At 51.5% G+C, this 24,861-nt stretch overlaps 1 protein-coding gene across 4 annotated transcripts; it reads left to right on the forward strand.

The window, feature by feature from the left end:
- Positions 1-248: 248 nt before the first annotated feature.
- On the forward strand, positions 249-24,281 carry HOXD4 (homeobox D4). Of its 4 annotated transcripts, none has more exons than XR_006712979.1 (3): positions 250-8,660; positions 9,210-9,642; positions 24,178-24,281. XR_006712979.1 is itself a non-coding variant. In XM_045480294.1 (3 exons), the coding sequence occupies exons 2-3, from the start codon at positions 8,225-8,227 to the stop codon at positions 9,545-9,547; spliced, it is 774 nt and encodes a 257-aa protein (XP_045336250.1). In that variant the 5' UTR covers positions 250-6,559; positions 6,800-8,224; the 3' UTR covers positions 9,548-12,743. The 4 variants fall into 4 exon arrangements, 2 of the variants coding, with proteins under 2 accessions (XP_045336251.1, XP_045336250.1); XR_006712980.1 differs by lacking the exon at positions 24,178-24,281 and adding an exon at positions 20,625-21,506; XM_045480294.1 differs by lacking the exon at positions 24,178-24,281 and having other exon boundaries at positions 250-6,559; positions 6,800-8,660; positions 9,210-12,743.
- The last annotated feature ends 580 nt before the right edge of the window (positions 24,282-24,861 follow it).

The following is a 24,861-nucleotide window of genomic DNA, read 5'->3' on the forward strand; positions in this document are numbered from 1 at the left end:
ACTGCCCCCCATCTAGGGATTTCATTCAAAGTCCCATGCCTACCTATCCTGGTTATGCAGACACTTAGCTTAAGAGGAGACAGGACACCTAGGTGGCTCAGTCAGTTCAGCATCTGACTTTGGCTCAGGTCATGATCTCATGGTTCATGAGTTCAAGCCCCACATTGGGCTCTGTTCTGACAGTGCAGAGTCCGCTTCAGATCCTCTGTACCCCTCTATCTCTGCCCCTCCCCCCATTCATACACACACACACACACACACACTCTCTCTCTCTCTCTCTCTCGCTCGGTCGCTCAAAAATAAACATAAAAAAAAAGAGGAGTGCTCAACAATACCTCTGGGCAAGAGGCCTCTTAAAAGTCAATGTCAGAATATTCTTTCCTGGAGCCACATAGCAAGGACCGTTAGGGTGGGCAGAGGGTAGGCCTCATTACATTTGGACTATAGCTGACACCTGCTGGTGCGCCTTCACTTTCTCCTCCTTCCTGGAAAAGCTGCTCTGGCTTCTAGGTTGGTGGAGTCCTACACGGGACCCTACCTCATGGGAGCTCTCTGGGCAGGAATTCCCAGGACTGGCTCTTTCTAGCCAAATGGGGAGGGGTAGTGCCCAGAGTCCCACTTTCCCCCAAAACTAATTCCTTACAAGTTGTAAAGAAGGCTTCAACCTCTCCTTCCCCACCTCTTCTTCCGTTACCAGCACCAACACCACCATTGAAACTCCTTGAGAAAACTCCAGCAAACTGGCCCAAGTTAGTATGTTGTTACCCCTGATGCTCAGTCTTTTTATTAGATCAAGTTTGTCCTTCCCTGTCCCCACTCTCTCATTCATTCACAGACGCCCGGGACACTGGGGGCCCTGGGGCAAGCAAAGACAGTAGGAAGGTGGACACTCTCTCCCTAATCATGTTCCTGGCTGCTCTAAGATTAGAAAGTAATTGAAGATGTCTGCCTTAATGTCTTCCTTTCCTCCTTTTCTGTATGCATAGCTAGTTACTTTCCTGTTATTATCTAAATATACAGAGTAGTCTGTGTCATTTTATTAATCTTCCTGTGTAAGCCGCAGTAAAGACTGCAAGCCCAGTCACCATCCTTCATTACCATTCATTCAGAAAATATCTACTGAGCCCGGATTAGGCGCCCGGCATTGTTTCAACCACCTCCTCAGCCTGGTCTCCTCCTTATATCCCACCCCCCATGAAAAGCTCATCACAATTGCCTGGAAAGTCATATATCCTTTGATTAATTCTGTTTTATTAACCTAAGGAGAAATAAACCTTTTCTCAACCTCTCAAATTCTAATTATTTTTTTACAGTGGATTAACTGGGACTTATTTTGAAACTGCTCACCTAGTCCTAACAGAATCAGAAATCAGTTTTTAAAGGGTCGATCTTTGCTCATACTTTAAAGACAGATGCTACCAACTGTAAAAGAAAAAGGTCGTCCTGAGTGGCTAATGGGGGAGGAGGGGGAGAAAAAATGTCCTACGGTAGGTAGGTCGGAGCTAACAGCTCCTGCTTTCTAGCTAATGAAAGTCAAACCAGGAAATGGGTTTAGAAATACACAGCGAATGGGTAGAAATTAGGATGCAAAGAGATCTTTGTAGAGAGGGGTTTCTTTCAGGGGCTTGGTTGGACTTGCTGATGAGAGCTTTTGCAACTGAAGTTGACTTAGAAATCATATGTGTGTGGGCTTTACAAACCTACACATAACACCTATGCTTTTTTAACCAGAATAGTCAAAAACACACGTATTTTCACACTGTTTGGTGGAAACTCTGGCGGGCTATGGAAGGGTGCTGGGGTCACTTCTCGTTTTATTTACCCCCCTTGGTAGGAGCTGGGGGCATCTTTCCCACCCCCACCTTGCCCAGCACAGAATGTCACATCCTCCTGGAGAGCAGCGCTCAGGCCCAAGCTCCTTTTCTGGGCTTTCTCAGCAGGAAAGTGCACTCCCTCCTCCTCTCTTAGGCTCTCCCTCCAGTGGGAGTGGCGGCGGCGTGGGGGTGTAGCTTTGTGCTCAGGTTTGGGCTCAGGGACTCTGAGCCCTGTGGGAGTAGGGACATCTGACTTCCTGGGCTTGGGTTCCTTGAGAGCCTCATTTGCTTCCTCACACCCTGTCCCCTTCACACCAGGGCTGTTTTATTGTTTTATAACCTTCTTTAGAGCTTCAGTTGCCAAAGATTCCGATGGGGCTATTCTCCAGTTTCTCACTTTACCAAACCCCAAGTCTTGCTGTTTTAAGCAGTTTGGTCACTTGCAAAGGCTCCCCTTTCAGATCTAAGCAAATTATAGAAACCTCTAGGCATGTGGCTACCTTCACCTTTCTCACTGAGTCCATCCACAACAATACAGATCCAAGTGTTAACTCCAACTGCCCCCCACAAGCCCACCCAGCCTCTCCCTCACCACCCTTTTTCTGTTGAAGTTTGAACAAAATCTCAAATAACTTCTGGTATAAACAAGTAAGATGTAACCTTTGATTTTCCTCTTTATTTACCACATCTAGAGCTAGAAAATGATTGAAATAAAGGAGCTGATGGTACTCACAGTGAATGCAGCCAAAGAATCATAAGACATGCCCACCAACCAGTCTTTTCGAAATAGCACTATCTCCCAACTTAAACAGACTTCTCTGAAAAGATGCTATTTGAAAAGCCCAGGGTATTGATATGAATATGACCCCCCTTGCATCCTGAATATTTGGAACTATTTAAGTGTGAGAGAACAGTTTCAGTGAACCTTTATTTAGTGAATAAAAGTTTAAAGCCGAAGGTTATTTATGGTTGTGCAGAGATGAGACCTGAGTGGCTATTTACGAGCACGTGATTCCAATAAACTTTGTTTTATGGCTTGAGAGTTGACAAGCCAAAATATAATTCCCACCATAAATTAGGTTAAGAGCATACAAGTGCAGATGCTTGGTTCTTGGAGCAGCGATAGGGAAGTGAGAGGCTCCAGCTAGCGCCAGGCTCAGAAGGAGACAGTTCGACTCCCAGTTCCCCTGCCCACTGGGAGAAAAAAACAGTAAGTCACTTACTACTTTTTCCAGGACAACTCCAGAGCTGGGGGATTTCTCTGCCTTGTCTTTTCTGCCTGGGGTGAGGAGAAGTCCCATCGAAATTAATGTTCATTTTAGCCTAAACCTAAATTAACAAATAGAATGGGACTCCTGGGCTCTTCCCCTCCCTTCGGGACATAGAAAGAAAGTTAGGAACTGAGGGTTCCTACCTCACAAAAGGGACTGACTTACTGTCTCTCTCTCTTCCTCATAATGGAGCATCTGCTTCAGACGGGAATGAAACTGTGGTAGTCTAGGTGGAGAGAGTGGCGGGGGGGAGGGAGAGAGAGAGAGAAAGGATAAGGATGGAGATGGCTTTGCCTCTGAGATTTCTCAGAGAAGACTGCCATCATAGAAGGGATGAAAACTTAAAGCTGGACACCAGCCCCTGTGAGGATCACCGCTTTGCTTTGTGGGCTCTCCAGAAGCAATACTGACAAAATACTGCCCGGTCCATAGAGCTGCATAACAATCTAAAGCATTGCCATTTACCTTCAAACCCATCGATTTTCCTCCTCCTTCGTTATCATTTGAATCCTCATTTCCCTTGGAAATTGCTCTTTGTTTTGAATTGGAGCAGGAGTGGGAAGGCAAGTCCCAGTCATGCCTGGTCCTTCTTTGGGAAGGAGAAGACAGGTTTGGGGGGCGCTAGTTGGGGCTGAGGAATTTGAAACTAATCTGAAACTGGCAAAAGGGGTTGAATTGCTCCCAGCGCGAGGCAGACAGGGCGCTGGGGCAGGGGACAGATGCAGCGGCTGCCCCCTCCCCAGTGGACTTGCGCCCACCCGGCTGATTGTGCAGAAGGAAAAACACAAAGGCCCATTTTCTCCTCGCTTCCCGTTTTCCCACTGGGGAAACCCTGTTACAGGCAGCCCGAGTCTGGCCAAGCAACCAGTAAGGTTTTGCCCAAGGGTGCATGGAGTGGGGGAGGTGTTGGGGACCATACTCTGCTACTCCCCGGGTCTGCCCTTGAGGACTGCGGTCTCCCGCTCCGCTCCGCAGAGAACTTGGCGCAGTTCCTGGGGGCGGCACCCGAAGCAGGGAGGTCTGGGTATTGGTGGGGTGTCTGGGCCTTGTCATTTTTCTGTGTATCCTCTACCTCTGCTTCATTATCCTGTGGAATTTAAGTGACCCCCGTTTTCATTGCAACAGGTTCGGGACCATGAGAGGCTGCGGCTGTAAGTACCTTCCCGTTTCTTCCGAAATGCGAAGAGGCGGTATTGATAACTGGGGAGGTGTCGGCAGAAGGGCCGCGCCAGAAGAGTGGGCGGGTGGAAGAAGGGCCCTGACTGCCCTGGCCGGGCGGTGCAAGGGAAGCTCTCTCCGGGGTTGGAGGCTCTAAGTTGATTGAGCTCCTGGATGGATTTTCTGGGGCCTAGTTCACAGTCACCTATCCAAGAGAGCACACCGCAGGCTCTCACCCTTGTCTCCTTGGGCCTCTCTGGACCTTCTGGGCCTCCCCGGGCCTCCCCAGCTCGCACAGGTGCAGCTCCGCAGCAGCCTATGCTTCTGTTAGGAGCTTGCAGCTAATTAGCAGCCCGCTCTATTAACAAGTTGCGGCGAGCATCGCTTTCTGCTCGAACCAACCTGCTAAACACCAAAGCAATGCGATTCTCTTCCGCCCCCCCCAGCCTAGCTTAACCCGTTCCAGCCTGGCGCAGTCTTCTCTTTTCTTCTTTTGTTTTTAATAAAAAGACGAAGGAAAGAAAGAAAAACGTAACCCTCTATGGCTCCGGGTGTGTGCAGTTGGCCCGCTTCCGGGAAGGAAGGGCTGCGAATTCTGAGCTGTAAGTGGAAAATCCCTCCTCGCCCCTCCCCCGGCCACAGCTCCAGACGTTTGGGCTGTGGGCTGGGGACACGGGCTGAGCAAGGAGGGAGAGATACGAAGCTTCTGGTTCACTTCTGCTTCTCTGTAACTGCAATTCGAGAATTTTCGCGCCAGAGCCGCTAGTGTTGCAAGCAAACGTGGTTTTGGTGGTGGTAGTAGTGGTAGGGTTGCGGTGGGGGCAGAGATTCTTGGGGTCCTGGGCTCAGAACTTTGGATCTTTCTGAGTTGCATGTGCGGCGGAAGACAGGTACATTTCTGAGGAGGCCTGTGGGGTCTCCAGGAAGACTGGAGAACCAAGGAAAAGATAGTGACCCTTCCCTTACTGCAAAATGGAGATGACTTTATTTTAATGGGAGGTGGAATGAAGGAAGGCGGTAGGAGCCAGGCACCCATCCTCTCTGGTGAGACACCCTCTCCTCAGGGTGGAAGAAACTGGTGCTTGGCTCTGGGCCAGGTTTCTTTGCCTTCCAGGATGGGCAGCCTAGTTGACTTCCCGGGGGCTGTGTTCATACCCAGGAGTGGAGATACCGCCCAGTTCATAATTCCTCTCTATTAATCAGGCTGGCTTAAGTGAAACTGACTCTGGGCTCCAGGCTGGAAAATCTGGTGTCCCCAGGACACCCTGGTTTTGCCCCCTTCCTGCTGCTGCCCCTGCTCTGGGTGCTTATCTCTGCCAGGGCTCTTCGCTTGCAAACCCATTCGGCACCCTGTAGCTGAACACAGCACAAAAAGCCCGAGAGATCAAAAGCATTTGTATGGGCAGTTGAGCGGGAGGTGAATATTTAACGCTTTTGTTCATCAATAACTCGTTGGCTTTGACCTGTCTGAACAAGTGGAGCAATAAGGTGAAATGCAGGTCACAGCGTCTAACAAATATGAAAATGTGTACCCTTACCCGGGTCCCCACCCGGCCCAGCAGGCTCCCCCAATTTGTCTGGATAAAGCCTAGGCCCAGTGTCCCCAGGCAGGTGGGTATGTGGGAGCACTCGGCATTAGGGGCAGTTGGGGGGAACCACCTCCTTCAACAAGGAAATTTGGCTTGGGGCAGCCTCAGACTCTGGTTAGAATTGGCACCCAGGAAATCCCTACAAAATAGCCACAGCACTGGAACCAAAGGATGGGGGGTGGGGTGGGGAGCATGCAAAGTGCAGAGTAGAAGCAGGCAGCCAATTTTGCCAGGCTGAGAGGCAGAAAGGCGTTTCTCTGCTCTACCCCACCAGATGAAGGCTGAGGCTGAAACTAATTTTTGAATCACAAGGAGGAAATTAAAACAATCAAAAAAATTTTTTTCTAGCACCTCTGGCCTATGCTCACAGATCCAAAAGCCGGACTTGAGCCCGGGGCATCCTTCTGCCCCTGAAATCCATCCCGGCCCTGAGTGAGTCTGTGTTCTTGGTGCCCTAAACCGAGGGGTGAGCCCTAGACAGCGCTGAGGCACTGGGGCGGGCGGGTGCAACTCATGAACTTTTGTACTCTTGTGTGCTGCTGTCGGCAAAGCAAAAATAATGAAACTTTGTGATATGTTTGTAAATGATTTCGAATGACCCCTCGCCCTGCCCTTCACCATTAGCACGCCGACCCCAGCCCAGGGCAGCTTGGTGCCTGCAAGCAGTGCCTGCCGCAGGGTCTGCAGCTCAGGACGGAGAGGCCAGCCCGGCACAGGGCCCAGGAAGGTAAATGCAAGACCTCTTGGGGAACTAGCTTGGTCAGCCAACCTGGCTTGCCCCTGCACTGGGAAGAAGAATGGGCAGAGGATATTCTCCTCTTGCATCTTTTCTCCTGCCACTAAGGGCATTTGCTCCTTTCTGGAAAATACCACTTGATAAGGGGGAGGGGGTGGATCTAGAGAGGAGGGTAATAAAGCCCCCATTTCTGGGATGGATTATTTTTTCTTCTTTTCTTTCTTTCTTAAGAAGAGTGTCCTGTCTCCTTGGCTGCTCGGTAACTCCGGCCCTGGTGCAAGGATGGGGAACTCGTTGCTGCAAATTGTCACCGAGCTCTTCAAGCTACCTGAACCCTCTCTGAAAGTGCGAGTGGCTGCGTCGGGCCGGTGATGGCTCCGAGGAAGAGGCCGGGGCTGGCAGCGGTCTGGGTACCCACTCTAGGTGAAACCCGGAGGTAGTAACGTTGTCTATATATACCCTGTAGAACCGAATTTGTGTGGTATCCACATAGTCACAGATTCGATTCTAGGGGAATATATGGTCGATGCAAAAACTTCATGTTTCTCCGAAATAGCCATAGTCGGAAGCTGAGGCCAGAGGCAGCCGGGTGCGGGTCAGTTTCCTTTCTGTTTTATTACCTTAGACTCCAGGAAGATGGACTGAGCCTGCTGACACGGGGGGAGCCTTTTCCCCGAAGCCCCTCACGTTTAAACAGAGGTTCCCCTGTAAACCCTTAATTGGTTGCATGAATGCAGGGCCAAAGGGCTAGCTTTTGGGGAACTGGGGAGCAAGGTGGAAAGCCAGGTAGCCCCAGCCCCAACTCTGCCCTCAAGGAGCATGAAGTGAGGTCAGAAGGTGCCCAGTGAGGAGGCTCACAGATCGTTGACTGCCACGTGGGAAAAGGGAGTGCAGGGTCCTTTGGAGCCTATCTGGGTGAGGTGGGGGTGCCATCCTCACCTTCCAGACCCACCCCTCAGCTCTATGAGCTGGGTGGAGGGCAGTCTTGCCATACCTGTAAGACCGACTTTGGCTAAAAGCACTCCATCCTGGGCACTCACAGCAAGCTTGGCAGTTACTCATCGCCTGATTTGATTCGGGCCCGCCAGACTGTTGTAACTTTTGGGTGACCCTGAGGAAGACAAAGCCGGGACTCGGCCTTTGTATGGCAGAGTCCCCGTTCCCGCGGGCGGGAGCCCTGCCTGCCTGGGGTACTCTGCCCAACTCAGAGGCTGCCTCACCCACCGGCCTTCTGGCATTCTGCAGCCTGACAGAGTTGGGGTTTCATTCCCCCTTGAACTGTACCCATTTTGGGGGGCTGTGTTTCAGCGGGGGTGAGTGGAGAGGACACTGGAGGTTAACAAAGTCAGTGGCAGACAAAAGCTGGGATTACCTGCCAGGAATGAGGGTGCGGGGAATTGGAGAACTACACTAACATCTGGCGGGGGCCCTCAAATGTGCCATGGCGAGTCACTTGATTACACGTATGTTATTTAGTTAAATTTGTGAAAATTATGAGATGCTCACCAACCCGGTGATAAACTCGCTTCCTCGCTATTGGCTGGCTTGGTCACATGGCCGCCAACTTTATTCAGTTGACAGCAAGTAGGAGGGCCCTATGGAAGGAGAAAAAAAGACAACACGAGAAAAATTAGTATTTTCTACCTTCTGAAATTAATGGCCATGAGTTCGTATATGGTGAACTCCAAGTATGTGGACCCCAAGTTCCCTCCGTGCGAAGAATATTTGCAGGGCAGCTACCTAGGCGAGCAGGGCGCCGACTACTACAGCGGAGGCGTGCAGGGTGCAGACTTCCAGCCCCCGGGGCTCTACCCACGGCCCGACTTCGGTGAGCAGACCTTCGGAGGCGGCGGGCCCGGGCCCGGCTCGGCGCTACCCACGCGGGGTCACGGGCAAGAACCCGGCGGCCCCGGCGGCCACTACGGAGCCCCAGGAGAGCCGTGCCCCGCGCCCCCGGCGCCGCCGCCCGCGCCTCTGCCCAGCGCCAGGGCCTGCAGCCAGCCGGGCGGCCCCAAGCAGCCGCCCCCCGGGACGGCACTCAAGCAGCCCGCGGTGGTCTACCCATGGATGAAGAAGGTGCACGTGAATTCGGGTAAGGCATGGTCCAGCGACCTCTCAGTCCCCACCCCAGCCTGGAGGCCTGGGCCCCCGAGAGGGGGTGCGAGTGGGTGGGGGCTTGTGGGGCTTCAATGGGCGCCGCAATTACTCTCTCCATAAATTTTTATAGCTGAGGGAGCAGGCCGGGACCATGTGGCTGGCTGCTTGGCTGTGGGCGAAAAAGGGGGTGGAGATGGGGGTGGGGTGGGGGAGGACTCCATTTTCAGAGCGGACGGAACCTGGTAGAGGAGGAGAGGGGGGTTTTCCAAAATGCTAGGGAATTCCGGAGCTCTCGGTGGGCCAGGGAGATGGGAGCACGTAAGGGGATCCCCGCCCCGGAGCCTGGGGGAGTGGGTGGGTGGGAGTGAGCGGGTGCGCAGGGTACAGAGGACGAGAGGGCGGGAGGGAGGAAGGGAGCGAGCGGGCTGGGGAGTGCGCTGGGAGGGCCGCGGGCCTCGGGCACGCCAGGAAGTGAGCGGCAGTGGCGAGGGCCCTAAGAGGAGCCAGGCGCTGACCTGACCGTGCTGTCTGTTTTGTCTCGCAGTGAACCCCAACTACACTGGCGGGGAGCCCAAGCGGTCTCGGACGGCCTACACCCGGCAGCAAGTCCTAGAACTGGAAAAAGAATTTCATTTTAACAGGTATCTGACCCGGCGCCGTCGGATTGAAATTGCTCACACCCTGTGTCTCTCTGAGCGCCAGATCAAGATCTGGTTCCAGAACCGGAGGATGAAGTGGAAAAAAGACCACAAGCTGCCCAACACCAAAGGCAGGTCCTCGTCCTCCTCCTCTTCCTCCTCCTCCTGCTCCTCCTCAGCTGCCCCAGGCCAGCATTTGCAGCAGCTGGCCAAGGACCACCACACGGACCTGACGACCTTGTAGAAGTGGGGACCCTGGGCCCATTCCTCCCTGCGCTCCCGGCTGAGCCGAAGCTGCGGGGGCAGGCCAGGCTTGCTGTCACCTCCCTGGGCTCTAAGGTACTGTGGGGTGGACCTGGGATATGCAGGCCGCCCTCGGACTAGGTTAGCATCCTGCCCGAGGGCAGCCCCCTCCCTGAAGCGGGATGGGGGTGGGAGGGGGGCGGGATTCTCTCTCTAAGTATATTATCATATGGCAGGAGCTACTGAGAACATAAACCTTGGCGAGTCATTAAACTTATGAAAATCTCTGCTGTTGGATTTTGAATTTGCAAATGAAGGTTGGATGCTTTATCCCAGTGTGAATTTGAACATCCTCCCCCACCCCACCCCTCCAGGGATCTTGGTGGCTTAATAAAGTGGGGGAGTTGAGGCAGCAGGTTGGCCATCCCTGTGCTAGGTGCTTTCAGTGGAAACAGGAAAGCTGGGCCAGGATTTCTGAACTTTCTGGGTTATCTGTATAATTTCCGGTGTGAAAAAAATATTTTGCTCCCGGTGGCCCCATGCCCAAAGAAATGAGTCTAAGAAGGAAGTGGAAATGGGTTGGGTTATTTTATGTTTAGATTATATTTGCTTAAATATTTATTTGTTGGGGGATGGGGGACAGAAATAACTGACATCTTAATGCCAAAAATCTTAAGAAGGTGAAAGGGGCTGAGTTTCAGGGAGAAGAATCAGAGATGTGTGGACTAACTTCTGGCTCTAACCGGCATTTTGAACTCCACCCCTCCCCACTCCCCGGAAATGTGTGTAGGGGGCCCTTAACCCTTTTAGAGGGAAGCAAAGGGTCCACTCAAAGTTGAGTTCTTGAAAATATATTTCCACATGTGCTTTTTTCAGCACTGTGCTTACAACTAGTTCTGGGTGATTAAAGGAAAGGGAAAAGAGAAAGAAACAAATGGTCCAACATTTTCCTTCTGGGGAAAGAAAACAACACCTCTATGTTCTGGGTCATTAGATAGTGACTGAATTTTCTATTCCAACTGGATTCCAAATGCTGGATTCCAAATAACCCATGTAGCAGTATTTTATAGGAATTGGTGTACGGCCTATATGGGAGAGGGGGTGTGTGGTGGGGAGAAAGTGGGAAGGTGGGGAAATCTTGCTGTAAAAAAGAAAGAGAAAACTAATTGAATCTAGAAGCCCACAAAAGTTGGTCTTAGGGTTTTTTTCCCTGAAGTTTTTTTTATTTTTTAAACAAGTGTAAGGAAGTTTTTCTCAACCCATTGATTAGAAGCAGAGATTGTAAAAGTATAAAAGTTTTAGGCCCTCCTCCTTGCCTTAAGAATAGTGGTTTCATAACAATCACTCTCAAACAACAGAGGAGTGATGTTCTTTAGTCATTTTTCTTATGCCTTGCCTGAGGATTCAGGGCTCATTTTTCTAAAATGCTGACCCTTAAGGCTAAGGGGTGGGGGTGGGGGGGGGAAGAGTCAAAGGGAATGGCCAGAGTTCATATACTCAAATGAAACAGACTTTGGAAGTTTAAACCCCAAAGCTGTGGGCTCCAAAAAGAAACCCCTGGTTGTAGCTACCAAAAAGTGACAAAAGAGGGGAGGGAAAAAGGATGAGCTTGAAAGAGAGATTAAGAATTGGAGCTATTTTTTTTTTCAGTGCTTCAGAATGCTTTATAAAGTTCAGAGATAATTTTTAAAATATATTTAAGTGGAGGGAGAAGAAAAAAAGACTTTTTCTGCACGCATGTTCTTTGGTGTCTCCTGAGAGCTGAGAGCAGGTATTCACTGGAGTCCCTAGGCTGAAATTCCACTTCTCTAAAGTATCTTCCAAGCCTTGGTCTTTTGTATTAGACCCTGGGGACAGCTCTTTGTTCCTCCTTGGGGTGAGCCTGGCTCTCAGACTTGCACATGGCAATACTTGAATATCGCCACGTCGGGATATTAAAGATGGATATTCCTGCATTATTCGCATCATTGTTTCTATGACAAAAAGCAAAGAGTTCATACATAGTCAAGACGTCTTTTTTCTGACGCCCTCACGTTGAGAAGCTGAAAAGGTATTTTACTGAAGTTCGGCTAAATTACAGAATCAGGTTCATCCAGAGGACAAATTTTCTATTCGATTAGCTGTATTTCAGCCGGGAGGACTGACCTCTAAACCCTTAACCTTTTGGACTCTAACTACCCTTCTCTTCTTTTTTTCCCCCTCTAATGGGGAGAGCAGTCTTTGGATGTAGCATTTGAAAAGAGCCGCTATCGTTAGAGGCAAGTTGGAAAGTTGCTAAGATTCTTTCCTAAAGCCCAAATCTGTGAATTTATTGAACCTTCTTCTTGGGAGGGGGGAAAAGTATATATTTTCACGACACCCAACTACATATATATTATAAAGATTATTATATAGATTTCCCCATTCCCAGAAGTTCAGGTTATCTACCCCAGCTTCAGACCAAATGCCAAAACTGCTTCACTGACTTCACCCATGTCCCAGAGGAAAGCCAAGAGGCATGTTTTGATGAAGAAAACCCACCTTCTTCTCAAACATAGCTTCACTACTTTGAAAAGTAACTTAATCAGAGAAACAACTTCTTTGTTTATAAGTCTCAGTTCTCCTCAGTTTCCAGGGATTGTCTTTTGAAATGTTAATGGAGCTTGGATGGCCCAGGGGGCAGTCCTCAACCCTGTGGTCCCAATCGGACCCCAGCGTCCATTTGGGCCCACAGGAGTGGGGCAGGGGAGAAGCAGCAGCACCGCCCCCCTCCCTTCTCAAAACCACCTAGGGCAGGGAAGGAAATGAGTTTCCATCTGGGAACATACTCTGGAGAAACCTAGATGTGGAAAGGCTCAGTGCCCATTTGCTTTCATTTGTTTCCAGTTTGTTCCCCCAAATATGAGCCAGAAGTGTTTGTTTTGGTGGTGTTGTTTTTTTTTAAGCTGTGTTGGGGTCGTGACTGGGGAGGAGTGAAGTGTTTACCGAGGACATTGCTCCTCAGACTCCCATCTCACTTTGTCCATTGCAGCCTTTTGTTGGGAGATGACATTGTCTGTCAGCCCCATGGTGTCTGTTCACACAGGATGCTTTTTTAATAGAATTGACCAATGTTCTGCTGCCACTGATTAAAGTATTATTTATACTAATTGTTGCCTGTAGTTTTGATGTAATTCATTGATCTATATTTGAAATAATAAAAGGTGTAGCGAAACTTCCATCCTGTTTGGTGCCTCCAAAGAAGCATTCTTCATTAAGTCTTCTAAAAGCTAACATTCAATATAAACAATTTATTATTTTCTGCATTGTGCCTGACATGTGAAGGTTAAAGTGTGTAAGGGTTAGCAAATCTGTCATTAACCTCTCCCCCACACATACACAGTCCCAGTTTGGCCACCATGTTTTGTGAGCATTGGGAAGCCTAACGTTGCATTCAGGCTGCAGGGCGTTATTTTTTGGAAGAAAAAATAAGTAACTTCCCAGGCTAAAAGGAGGCTCCAGGTTGGCCCCGGTTAGCTCCAGACACCTCCAATCTCTCTTTGTCTTGTGGTGGGTGAGAGACCTCCCTGCCCCCCAACTCTGGGAGAGTGCTGGGTTCTGGACCAAGCTGAGACTGGCCAGTGGCTGCTGGGACCAAACCCCTCTGGTCTCCAATCTTGGACTCCTACTTTCCTTGTGCTATTTAGTCCCACTGGGGCCTCCAGCACCTGCCCCTCCTTCCCCCAGAGCCCCCTCTGCCCTCCAGACGACAATAAACACTCCCCACCATAAAAAGTGGCGTGCGCTATTTTTTTTTTTTTTTTTTCTGCAAAGGCTTTTTCTCGTCTTTGCCTTGCCTTGGAGAGTGGGCCAAGACAGGAGTCCCAAAATAGCTGGGGGGGGGGGGGGGGGGGATTGCTCGCGACAGGAAATGAGCAGAATGCATAAAATCAGACATGTGTCCTTAATATATGGAAGGGCTCGCCTCAGACGCGTGGACATGTGTATTTATAAGTGCGCAGACAGAAGTTTAAATATTCAGACACATTTTATGATTGTCCTCTGCCCGTCTTCTGGTTAATGGCTCCTCCTGTGCCCACCAATACATCAATACCGTTGTGTGTATTGAATCACGGGCAGGGACGAGGAGGAAGCGAGTCCATAGCCGAGCCCGCTTGAGTACAGTACAGTAAATCGGGACCCTCGGCAGAAGGCGCTTCCCGCCCGCCCGCCATGTTGGGGAGCCCTCCCTGCCCCCCGCGCCTGGCTGGGCGGCCGGGGCTCGCCGGCAGCCGGGGGAGGGCCTTTCATAACCCGGAGAATTTTCAAAGTGCGAGGAAGATGATAAGAATAGATTTCTACAAGTCCCGACCACGTGATTGGCGAAATAATTAATTCAGCACGTCCCTTAAGAAACACGGAGTCGTCATTAATCTGCCACGCAAAGGGCTCTCTCCGACTTGGAAAGTGCAGGGATCCCAAGAATATCACCCGCCGAGGGGGGCTGCGCGGCGCCCCCAGCCCTCCACCCTCGGCCCCCAGTGGCGGGCGCGGGAGCGCGGCCAGCAGGTAAATATTTTGGCGACTTTTATTTCTTCGGATTTAAATCCTTAATGAACTTAGCTGTCAGGGCCGCTGACAAATAGTTCCCTTTGCTTCCTGATTTGGAACCGCGCGCCGGCGAGAAGTTGTTAGTGGCTTGGATGGTGACCTTTGGTTCAGCAAAGCTTTGCACTTATGAAAAATTACTGAGAGCGGCCGAGTGTGTGTATGTGAGCGAGAGAGAGGGTGTGTGTGAGCATGTGGGGGTGGGCGAGGGGCGAGGGGGCGAGGGGCGAGGGTGCGCGCGGGCTGCTCCGAAACAACAGGAGTTGTTTAAAAAAAAAAAAAAAAAAACCCGCCCGGCTGGGGGACGCGCCTGGCGCACGCGGGCCGAGGTTGCCCGGTCGCCTGTGTCTACCGGGAACAATGGTCGCTGTCACGGCATCTGCTGCCTATTCTTAAACCGGTGAGAAAAGGCCCCGGCCCTCTTTTCAAGCGAGGGTCGTAAATTTTTCTTTGCGTCATAATAGAAGGCTATAAAATCGAGTTGAAATTTTACCCCAGGCAGGTTTTAACCAACAGATAATGATTTCCGAGTTGCTTCTCCCGCTCCCCTCCTTTCCCACCCCAGCTCTGCTGTTTCGGCCACCCCAGCAAGGAGTTTCTCCTTCTTCCCCTTTATTTTTGTATTTTTAATTTGGGGGAAGATGGAAAATAAAGGCGCGGGTTAGAAGTCCCTGCCGGCAGGGTGGGAGACCCTGGGGCGAAGGGGAGCCTGGGGCAGGGATGTGCGAAGAGAGGCCAGGGAGAGGTGCAAAAGCTGTCTGTCCGGTTGCCTCCCGGTTCAGCCTTTCTTCTCCCACACTCCAAGGAGATTCGAGGTCCCACTCGCTACTACGCTGCCACCCCACCCCACCCCCAGCTTGCCGGGGTCTGGGTCGGGGCGGCAGCGGGCATTCTCCTCCAGCTTGAAACTCAGGGCCGGTACCGGGGAGGAGAGCCTCTTTATTCGCCTCCTTCCCTGTCGTTGGCTTTGAGGATGATTTCCGCTAGCTGGGGCTGGCTGCGTTGGTAGTTGTTGTGGGATTGTGTGTATGTTTTGATTTCTTTTTTGGTGTGTGTATATTTCCCCGTCAGGACAGAGACAAAGTTTCCTCCGTTATGAATTATACATTCAAACAATAATACATTAATTCAATTATTCAAAGATGACAAATGTTTATGTGCTTTGCAAGTGACTCCGACGCAGATTCCGGGCGCTTTCTTTGAGCTGCTTGCGTTTTTCTCAATGAGAATTGGCTCCCCTCCCACCCCAACCCCACCCACCCCAACCCACCACACCATCCCCTGGTAGGCCCAGAGAAGGAACCCACAAAAAGCCTCCCCAGCCCCGCTGGCAGCCCGGCAGCCAACAGCCTCCCAAGTCCTGGGCTTGGCGGGCACCGGCCCGGGCTATTTTATCAGTGTGACAATTGCCCGGGTTGATGTGATAAATCATCGTAAGTAATTCCTGAAAGGGTGCGAGGCTGTTGGGGGCCGGGCGAGGACTGTAAATCTTTCCGGTTTATTGCTCTATGAACATATGCTCCGATTGAAGAAGGCTTAGATCCTTTCCTGGAGACAAATTCCCGCAAAGCGGCCCCCCTCTTTGGCAGGAGATTAACACTTGCTGCGGGCCCGTTGCTCGGCCCCTGGCGGGAGGCTAGGGGGCGGGATACTCCGGTGGGGGTGAACTGGGGGCACCCACGGTCCGGCTCCAAGAGGCGTCCCGAGTGGGCCTCCAGCCAGGCCCGTCCAGGTGAACAAAAGGAGGAGCTCCCTCACAGGTCTAAAGGGCTCTGAGCAGCCTGTGACCTGTCTTCCGGGACTTCCTGTGCCTCTGCAATGGGGATGAGGAGGACTTTACCCCCTTCTCCCCGGCTCTTCTGGGGCTGCCGAGCACATTCACATTCGCCTTCGTCGCTCAGAGACCTCGCCGGCGGCGACAGGGCATCTGCTCCGTGCCCGATGCCGTTGGGAAGCAGAACTGGCCATGAAAACCAGACTTCGGGGATGGGGTGGAGACTTCCGCATGGTGCGGGATTCTGGGGAGCGGGTCGGGCTGGGAGACGACCTTGGGGACTCGCGGCAGGCCGGGACCTGGAAGCCGGTCGCTCACCCTGGCTGGGAGCTTAACTCTTTCTCACACGCAGAATTGTTACCGTAAATTCCGCCTGACCACTCGGAGAGTGCTGGGAACAGGTCCCGATGTAATATTTCTAAAATAGAAGCTCTCAGGACTCCCAGATAAGCCCGGCTAGGGCTGATTTCTCAGCCACCTCGCCTTCTTGGAGGCGCCGCAGGAAGCGGGAAGCCGCGGCCTGGCAGTCGCCGGGCCTGCGGATTCCGTGAGCCCTGCCCAGGTTTGGAGGCGCGCGCTCTCGGCAAACAGCAGCTCGGCGCCTTGGCTGCTCCACGCCGCGCGGAACCCGAGTGGAGCGCGCAAGACGCAGAGCAGGGAGACCGCTACGGGTCCGGTCGGCTGCTTATGCGCCCTTTCTGGCTCTGGGGAGTGGCGGCTCCTCTGCCGCGTCTGCGGAACGAGCCAGAGCCCCAGCGGGGTGGGGGTGGGGTTTCCCCGAGGTGACCGGCCCCGGTCTGGGAGCTGGAGTCACCCACCTTAGGGCTGGAGCCTGCGCTGTGCCACAACTAATTGCCTCGACCGGGGAGGGGGCGAGCAGCCCGTCCGCCTAGGCGGAGCCTGGCCCGGGTGCGTGCGGATGAGAGGTATCGGGCTCGACTGGGGAGCTAAGGGAACCCTGGGCCTCCGAAGCTCCATAGTCACCTCCGGAGACGCCTCTGAAAGGCAGCCTCTAAAATTTCCAGTCCTCGGGCTGGTCCGGTGGAAGGCTGGGCCAGGGTCAGAGGTCGTGGGGGGTGAGACTCTCAGCGCCCCTCATGCCACTGCCGGTGGCCGGACTGGGGCTGGGTTGGACTCGAGCTGCGAGATGAGGGTTTTCTTTCCGCTCCATACCCACTCATGCCTGCTCCGGGGAAGGGGCCCGGATCCCACGCTTCCCGCCCCTCCTCCTAGCCCCCAGGCCTGGCTGCGCTCCGGGGCTGGATGGCGTGAAAGTTTCAGCCTCAATCAGTACAATCTTCCCTTGGGGTCACGTGAACAAATATGCTCGCATTTGAAGGCAGCGTCTGTATTTCCCGACCATGAGGGGGTTTCCGGGGCTCTCTCCAAATCCAGAAAGGGCCACATTCCGAAAGCAAAACAAACCCCGAGCTCTGGGGGGTCTGGGAGGGCTGGGCAGGAACCCAGGAGTGGGTGGGGGCGCGGGTGGCCGCCGCTCTGGGCCTGGGAGCGGACAGGCGGGCGGGTGGACCGACGGGCGCGCATCGCAGGCGAAGCCAGCTCGGGGACTGCGAACTCGTTCCTCCTGCGTTTATTGGTAGTTGAACCTCAGCCTGGTTCCGTTCTACCGGGAATTCCGTGTGCTCGGGTATATGGCCGCGTCTGCGAGCGCGCAAGACCAGGGTTGGGACAGTGTTGTCTGCAGACAAAGGGGGAAGGATAGCTCTGCCCCCCACTGGCGCCCACTCTGAGGCCGAGGACACCAGGTTTATGATAAATTGGGATCCAGGTAAGCAATTGCATGACAAAATGGAAATCTTTGGGCACCGGGCTGCTTGCTGCCCTGAGCGGGATACTAAATATGATTTATTTTGTGTAATCTGTGATCTTGATTATTGCCAATTGGTGAGGCAGTCCGCGTAGACCTAGATACACTTCTACATATACATTGAGGATGGTGATTAATCGTAAGGAGGTGCGCTTTGTGGGGATGCTCCCCGCCTACCCAAAGGTTAGGAGGACACACTAGCTTGCCAGGCTTGGGGGGTGGCTGATGGCATGGTCGGGGGGGATGTGGCAGTTTGAGGAGAGGGTCAGTGAAGGGGTTGGGGGCTGGAGGAACTATTTTGGGGGTAAATGTGCAGTTATGAAAATGGGCTGGGAAATGAAATGAATAAAAAGAAACTTTTTTTACACTGTCACTGCCAAAGTAAGATGGAGCGTCATATTAATTCTGTGTCTTGGGCTGCCTGGCTGGGCATAGGCAGGTTGATTTATATGTATTTAAAATAAACTCTGTGACCAGCCAGCTCCCTGCATTGTTCTGGGAACTAGCTCCATATACGCACGCCTTTATCTCTTGCTGTTGGCTTAATATTTTTTTCCTTTAGAGGTTAAAGTGCTTCTCAAGCTTCTCCCCCAAATTCAAGAGAACCCCCAAACTACTCAGAAGAGTTTGAGAGGCTCCTCCAGTACATGCTCCCTCAGTAATCTGGGTTTTGACTTCCAGAGTGGCAGAGAAAAAAGGTTTAGGGCTCCTGGGTTCTTCTCCCCAAAGAACCCAGGATGAAAGCTAAATCATTATTTTGGCTTCTGCGTCCCATCCATCCTTTTGTTTATGGGATCCTGTGGCTCCTGGCTGGAGGAGGACAGGACAATTCATCCTGGATTTTTCCGGGGCCAAAGCCCAAGTAAGCAGCTCCATGAGTCCGAGGGAGCGGCTCTAGGCTCATGGGAGCGTCACACAGCCGGGCCAGACTGGGCCTCTGTGGGGAAGGGTCCCAGAAAGCAAGGAGCAGTCCCTTCACCTACGATGGGACAGGCCCCAGCTGGAGAGGGACCGACTTCCAAGAGGACATCGCCATCAAAGGAGAGCAGTAAAGCTGTTTTGTCAATCGCCTGCTCTTGGCTCCATCAGAACTTAAAGTCACTGGACATTTTTCTTCGCCTGCTGCCTTGGAGCAGCGCGCCTGCCAACTTAGTCAGCTGAATCCAATTACCGCGAGCAGCATTTCATTTGGCCCCGTGGAGCACTCACTTATAACTTCCCCGAAAATTTCAATAATCCGCACCAAGGCTCCCTATCCTAAAGACTTTTCCCGGGGATGCTGGTGGGGGCTGGGGTATAGGGCCCGGCCTGCCGCGGACCAGCTCTCCGTTGACAGCTCCCCGATGGGTCTCCCTCCCGCTACCCCAGTTTCTGGCTGTGGAAGGGGTACTTGAGCTGATGGCCCAGAGCCAGCAGGGTTAAGCCCACGATTCTGGTCAAGCAGGAGGCTGAAGTTGGGCTTGTGCTGGAGGGTGGGTGGGCTGAGCAGGGAGCTCGAGAGAAGGCAATGGGGACTCTGGGTGGCCTAACGTTGGCCACCTTGGGGTCCTCTTTTCTTTTCCCTTCCCAAGCCTCCTGAGCCTAGAGCACAGGGTGCACAGGGCATCCCAGAATGCCCAGGAGCAAACTTACCCTGATCATCCACGGCTGGAAAAACAAAATCTAGCTACAGGCATCGTGGGATCAGCCCTGGTGGTCTTTCAATTTAGCCCTCTTCTGAGGGGGAAGATCCTACTTTTAAAGAACCTCCTTTTTTTAAAAAAAAATAATAAAACATAGTCAAGCGGCGAAAGTTGATGTCTGTTCACGTGAACGTATCATATAAAGTAGCTTCCGGCTCGCTGATCAGGTCTGAGTACCTGCGTACATCGCACACCCACTGCACAGCCCTCAAGGCGGGCCTAGCGGCCTGGGCCCCCTGGGCCCAGACCGGCTGGGAAGCTGAAGCCTGGGCTCGATATTAGGAGCCCTACTGGGCTGGGATCTCTCCGAGGCGCTTCCGTTGGGTGTTCATTAAGGGGTGAGTTATTGCTGTCTAAGCCAAAGGTCACTTCAAAGGCTTATGGCTGTGCGCTCTGGTCTTTAGAAGGGACTGGAATGCTTTGTGTGGGGCTTTCTCCTGCCCGGTTTAGTGTTTGCAAACTACTGAGTCGACAAATTGCACAGGGCAGATGCAAGAGGGGGGATTGTGTCTCTCCTTTCACCTGACCTGCATGGGCACCCGCTAAGTGCCCGTAGTGGTGGGCAGCTTGGTCTGTTGGGTGGAAGGGATGTGTGTTTCTTAGATTGTTTGCAGCCTAATCCCGACCCAGGAGTGGGCAGCCCAGGCCAGGAGTGTGGTGGGTACCGACTGGAATAAAATAAATTTAGAGGAACCGTGCAAGATATAAAGTACAAATCAGGAAATAGCGCCCAGCTCCCTTTCCACTGGGGCTGAGTAGGGCCGCCATTGACTAGGACCCACCCAGGCCCATCTTTTTCAGGTGCCCTATGCTGTAGCCTCCCTCCCACACCAATTTTGTACAGTCCTTCTCTTTTACTCCTAGGAGGTTTGGGCTCAGCCTGGGAGACTAAGGCACCTGAAGCACTAAGAGCTTGGCTGAAGCAGGGGGAGAGGACAGATTCCCCTTGTGCCTTTGACCCACTTGGCTCACCCGTTGCTTGAGGGTCTGGCACTTCCCTCTGGTCTGAGCTCCTCCTTCCCCCATCCAGCCAAAGATTTGGTGTTAAAGGCCACTCACTCCCTAGAAGCCAATCAAGTCTCCCTTTCTGCCAGGGAGAAGGTGCCTGGAATGGCTTCGGGCAACATATACAATAGTCACATTGATTATGACACCCGTAAAGGGGAAAGCCTCTCAACATGTGTGCGTTAGAAGCGGCTGCCACTGAGAGTTTTCCATTTTGTTCCAGATCCGCCTCAACAGAATATCAAAAGGATCCTGAAGAACCTAAAAAGAGTTACAGACAAAATTCGAGAGCTTGCGCGGGCACACACACACACACACACACACACACACTGTGGTGAGTAGTGTGATTTAAAAAAATAATTTCCACTACATTTCCATCTGTCCTGCAACTCAAGGTAGCCATCTCAGGATTCATACATCAAGACATAAAACAAAGGGCGGCTTTGAAGTGGATCACCTCCGTGTGAACTGCTGCCCGTTACATGATAACCGATCATCGGCCTTCAAATTTATGGCGCTTTAATGGGGTGAGCCCAGTGCCTTAAATGGAGGGTGTATTACGTATTGAGTTATCTGGGCTAAATAAGAATGATTTAGAAGGCGCGTCCAGGGCTTCCCATAGGGTAGAGGAGGCTCAGGCTGAGAGATCGAGAGAACTGGGGCAGAGAGCGGGCCCAGCTCTGCAGCAAATATATCCCCACTGAGCAAACCCGAAAAGGAGTGGTTTCGGAATCCCCCAATAGTAAAGCCAACAGGGAGTGAAGAATCGTTGCTATGTTCCAGTGAATTAACGGAGGTGCCCAGCACAAGTCTTGTCCGCCAGAAAGAGATGTGTGGGTTTCCGAGGCCCTGGTTTAGGAAAAACAAAAACAAAAACAAGGAGAGGAGCCAACTACAACCTTAGAAACATTTGAGAGCAACAGAAGCAACCGGCACATCATCGCCTCCCCCTTCTCTTTCAACTTGCCCTGACTCTACCGGCCCATAATTTACTGCGACTGCCGCGCTAGTCACAGCCCAGCGACTGCCGCCCCCTCCTTCCCCGAGCCCCTCGGTCTTTCACGGCCCCGGCGGGAGAGCGAGCGCCGGGCCGGCTTCTGAGCATCCAGCGAGCTTCCCGGCTTCCCCAGGCAGCGGCGGGCAGCGGGTCTTCGGCCCCGGCGGAGCTGCGCGCGTCCGGTCCTACGTCTGGCCGTGCAGCGGAGCTGTTCGGAGAGACCGGCACCGGCCACTTTATATAATCCCCCAGCTCGCGGGGCGCGGGGCCGGGAAAAGTGCGGAGTAGGGAATTCTTTTGCCGCTCTTCCTCCTACGCGGAGCCTGTTTTCCACTTCTGAAAAGTGCCGGGCCTTGGGAAGTGTTTTTCTTTTCATTCCTTACTGAAGCGTTTACTGCCGCCGTGCTTGCAGTCATAAATTTTGTTACAAACCACAATGACAGGTGCATTGATATGCACCGTGAGAGCTCCAGCTGCTTAATAACCCCGTCCCCTGGCCGCTGTGAGCGCCTTTTATTTATTCGGTATCATATTAGGTATTGATCCCGGGCAGAATTAAGTGCAGTGAGCAAGTATCAGGGTTCGGCTGTTTCAAAGGCGCGGCGAGTGTGGCGGTCCAGCGCAGCCCAGGCGGCGGGCGGTGGTCGCTCTGAGGCCGCCTTCCTTCCGTGTGGCTAGGAATCCTTTGGCCCTACATTCCCAGCCTGCGGTTGGGCCTCCAAGCTGAGTTGGGCAACTTCCCGGGACCGCAAGAAAGGTCGAGTCAGACCCTGTGTAGTGCCCTTACTCTAGAAGGGGCCAGGCTTGGTGCCGGCGGGAGTTCTGGGGAGCCTGCCCTGGCCGGTGCCCTGGGGGTTGAGGGGAGGAGGAATGAGAGAAAAGGGCAGCTGAGGACTTCGAAGACTGCCCCTCCCCCGACGCGGGCTAGTCTTCACCCCAAGGCATTTGGGTCCCCGAGCAAAAATGAGCAGAGATACCAAAGGGCCAGGAAAGAAAGCCTTTAAAGGGGGGGGGGGGGATCGAAAAGATGAGCCACTGAACAGTTGACCATTGTCCAAGTGATTTATGACCCATTCCTGCTTTTTAGGTTCAAGCAGAGTTCACAAGGAGTAGGGATTTCTAGAAAGAAATAAGCTTTTTTATTTTTTTAAAACCAGTTTTGTAACAATATTCTCAGGTTCTGTTTTAGGAGAGGTGGCTTTTTGGGGGCATTATACTGCGGAGGTGGGGGGAGTCTGCAAAGCCCTTCCTGGTGAGGAGAGGGCTACTACCCTTGCTTCTGGGGCAAATAGACATTAGAGTGGTGGATCATCACTGAGTGGGCCTTGAAATTCCTTAAGACAATGAAAACAGAGGCAGAACAGACGCTGTGGTTATTCACGAAGCTGCCACATATTTACACTTTTAAGGCCCAGTACACAGCTTTTCCTAAGAATATACCATAGGAAAAATATATATGTAAAGCCATCTGTTTCAAAAACCTGGTCAGTTCCTAAAGAAGCTATTTTAATGTGACTGGTCCACCTATCAAGATAACCTTGGTCAACCTGGGAGGCAAGAGGGAAAGTATTTTTGCTTCCACACTTGTAAATGAAATGACAGAAGCAGCAGTGACTTCTGGTGGGTTGAGTGTCAAATGTGGCCATTCTGGTATCCAGAGGGCCCAAGGTCTAAGACTGGAAGTAGGATCCCAGAAAAGTCCAGAAACAGCTAAACCAGTCCTTTGGCTTGGGGGCAAACATATATAAATGTTAGACAGAGGGTGAGGCTGTAACTTTCCATTTGATATTCAGGAACTTTAATAGTCAGAATGACATAGAAATTGAATGAAAGAAAGATTAACATCAGCTTTGCTAGGTAGATATCTTAACCGCATACATTTCAGAACAATAATAGAAACAATTCCTAAAACATAACATCCTAGTATTCTATTATCCCATTGAAAAGGGTCTGTGTCTTATCAAGATAAATGCCATATTCACTTATTCTTTGTAACAAAATGGGCAACAGTACTACCAAACAAAGGCTAATATAAAGGATTTTAAAAATTGGGTTAGGCTGTTTGGTGAAAGTGGAGGGGAAATGAGTGAATGGCAGAGTGGTTTTGGTAGCAGTGGTCAAATCCTTTAGGCCACGTAAGTCGTCTAGACAATGTGGTCCATCATGATGACCATGATGGAAGCCCAGGGAGTTTTGAGGAAGGAAAGGTGCCTGAAAGAGGAGATCAAGAATTAAGACCAGGGAGCTGACCTATGAGTTTTCTTTATCAAGCACACAAAAGTGGTTGAATGCTATTAGTTATACTTTAACTCCTTAGGAGCCTTTCACGAGATGGGGGTGGAGTGGTTGACAAGGAAAACTTCCATCAAGAGTCAGAGGACACAAAAGGGAAGAATTTTTTCTTAGGTTTTTTTTTTTTTTCTTCTTCTTCTAATTCTGGGTCCATTCATCATGCCATGAGAGGTTCTCTCATTGGTTGTAGAGTGGGTGGAGGTGGGGTGCAGTGTATGATCCAGAGCAGAGGTCAACAATAATATCTGTTCACACAATTAGATGCAGGATAAAAACGATAAAGTTGTAACATGAAGCATTCTGCATTTACCCATGCAACATGCATTTCAAATTCTAAACCTCTTTACCAAGTTTCTAGTGGTATCCACTTAAAAGTAGTGGAGGACAAAGAGTCTAGAAAAATGTAGATGAAAGAGAAGAAATATCTTTCTAACCTCAAAATAAGTTTGGGAGTCTTTAAGTGTTCTTGGTTTTTATCTCCTGGTAGATTTCACAGTGCTGACACACAGAGTTAACTGGGTGGATTCTCATCCCGGCACCAGAAAGTGGACTGTCTGGTCTCCATGAAAGATGCTGTGATTTTGAAACCAGGTGGGGGAGATACTTTTCTTCTTCTCCTCCTCCTTCTCCTCCTTCTCCTCCTTCTCCTTCTCCTCCTTCTTCTCCTTCCTCCTCGTCCTCCTTCTTTTGAGAGCTCTGGCTGTTCTGAACTTTCTTTTTTCATCAAAACTGTGGGATGACCCAAAGATTGATTGATAGGTCCATTTATTCACTCATTCAACAAGCATTTATTACACTTACTACATGTAGGGCACTGGGCTGGGTGTTAGGAATATATAGATGAATAAGACACAAGGAGCTCAAAGTCCAGTGGGAGAATCAGCCATTAAAATGTATGAGTCCATAAGTGCTTTCCTATGCCATATCAAAAGCTATTTGACAATCTTGAAGAAAGAAAACATTATCTAGGTGGGGGGTGGGGGAAGCCCCTTCTCTTGGATGGAGTTGAGCTAAAGAGTGGGAGTGGTCTTTTCATGTTTATAAGAAATTCCTTCTGACTTTTTCAAAGGTTCAAATAAGTTGAACTTCATAAAATCTCAGCTCCTTCCACTCCGAACTGGGTGGGCAGCAGAGAGCCTGGGCTAGCTAGTCCTTATACATCGACTGTCCT

This window comes from Leopardus geoffroyi, chromosome C1 (genome assembly GCF_018350155.1).
Source record: "Leopardus geoffroyi isolate Oge1 chromosome C1, O.geoffroyi_Oge1_pat1.0, whole genome shotgun sequence".
Lineage (NCBI taxonomy): Eukaryota > Metazoa > Chordata > Mammalia > Carnivora > Felidae > Leopardus > Leopardus geoffroyi.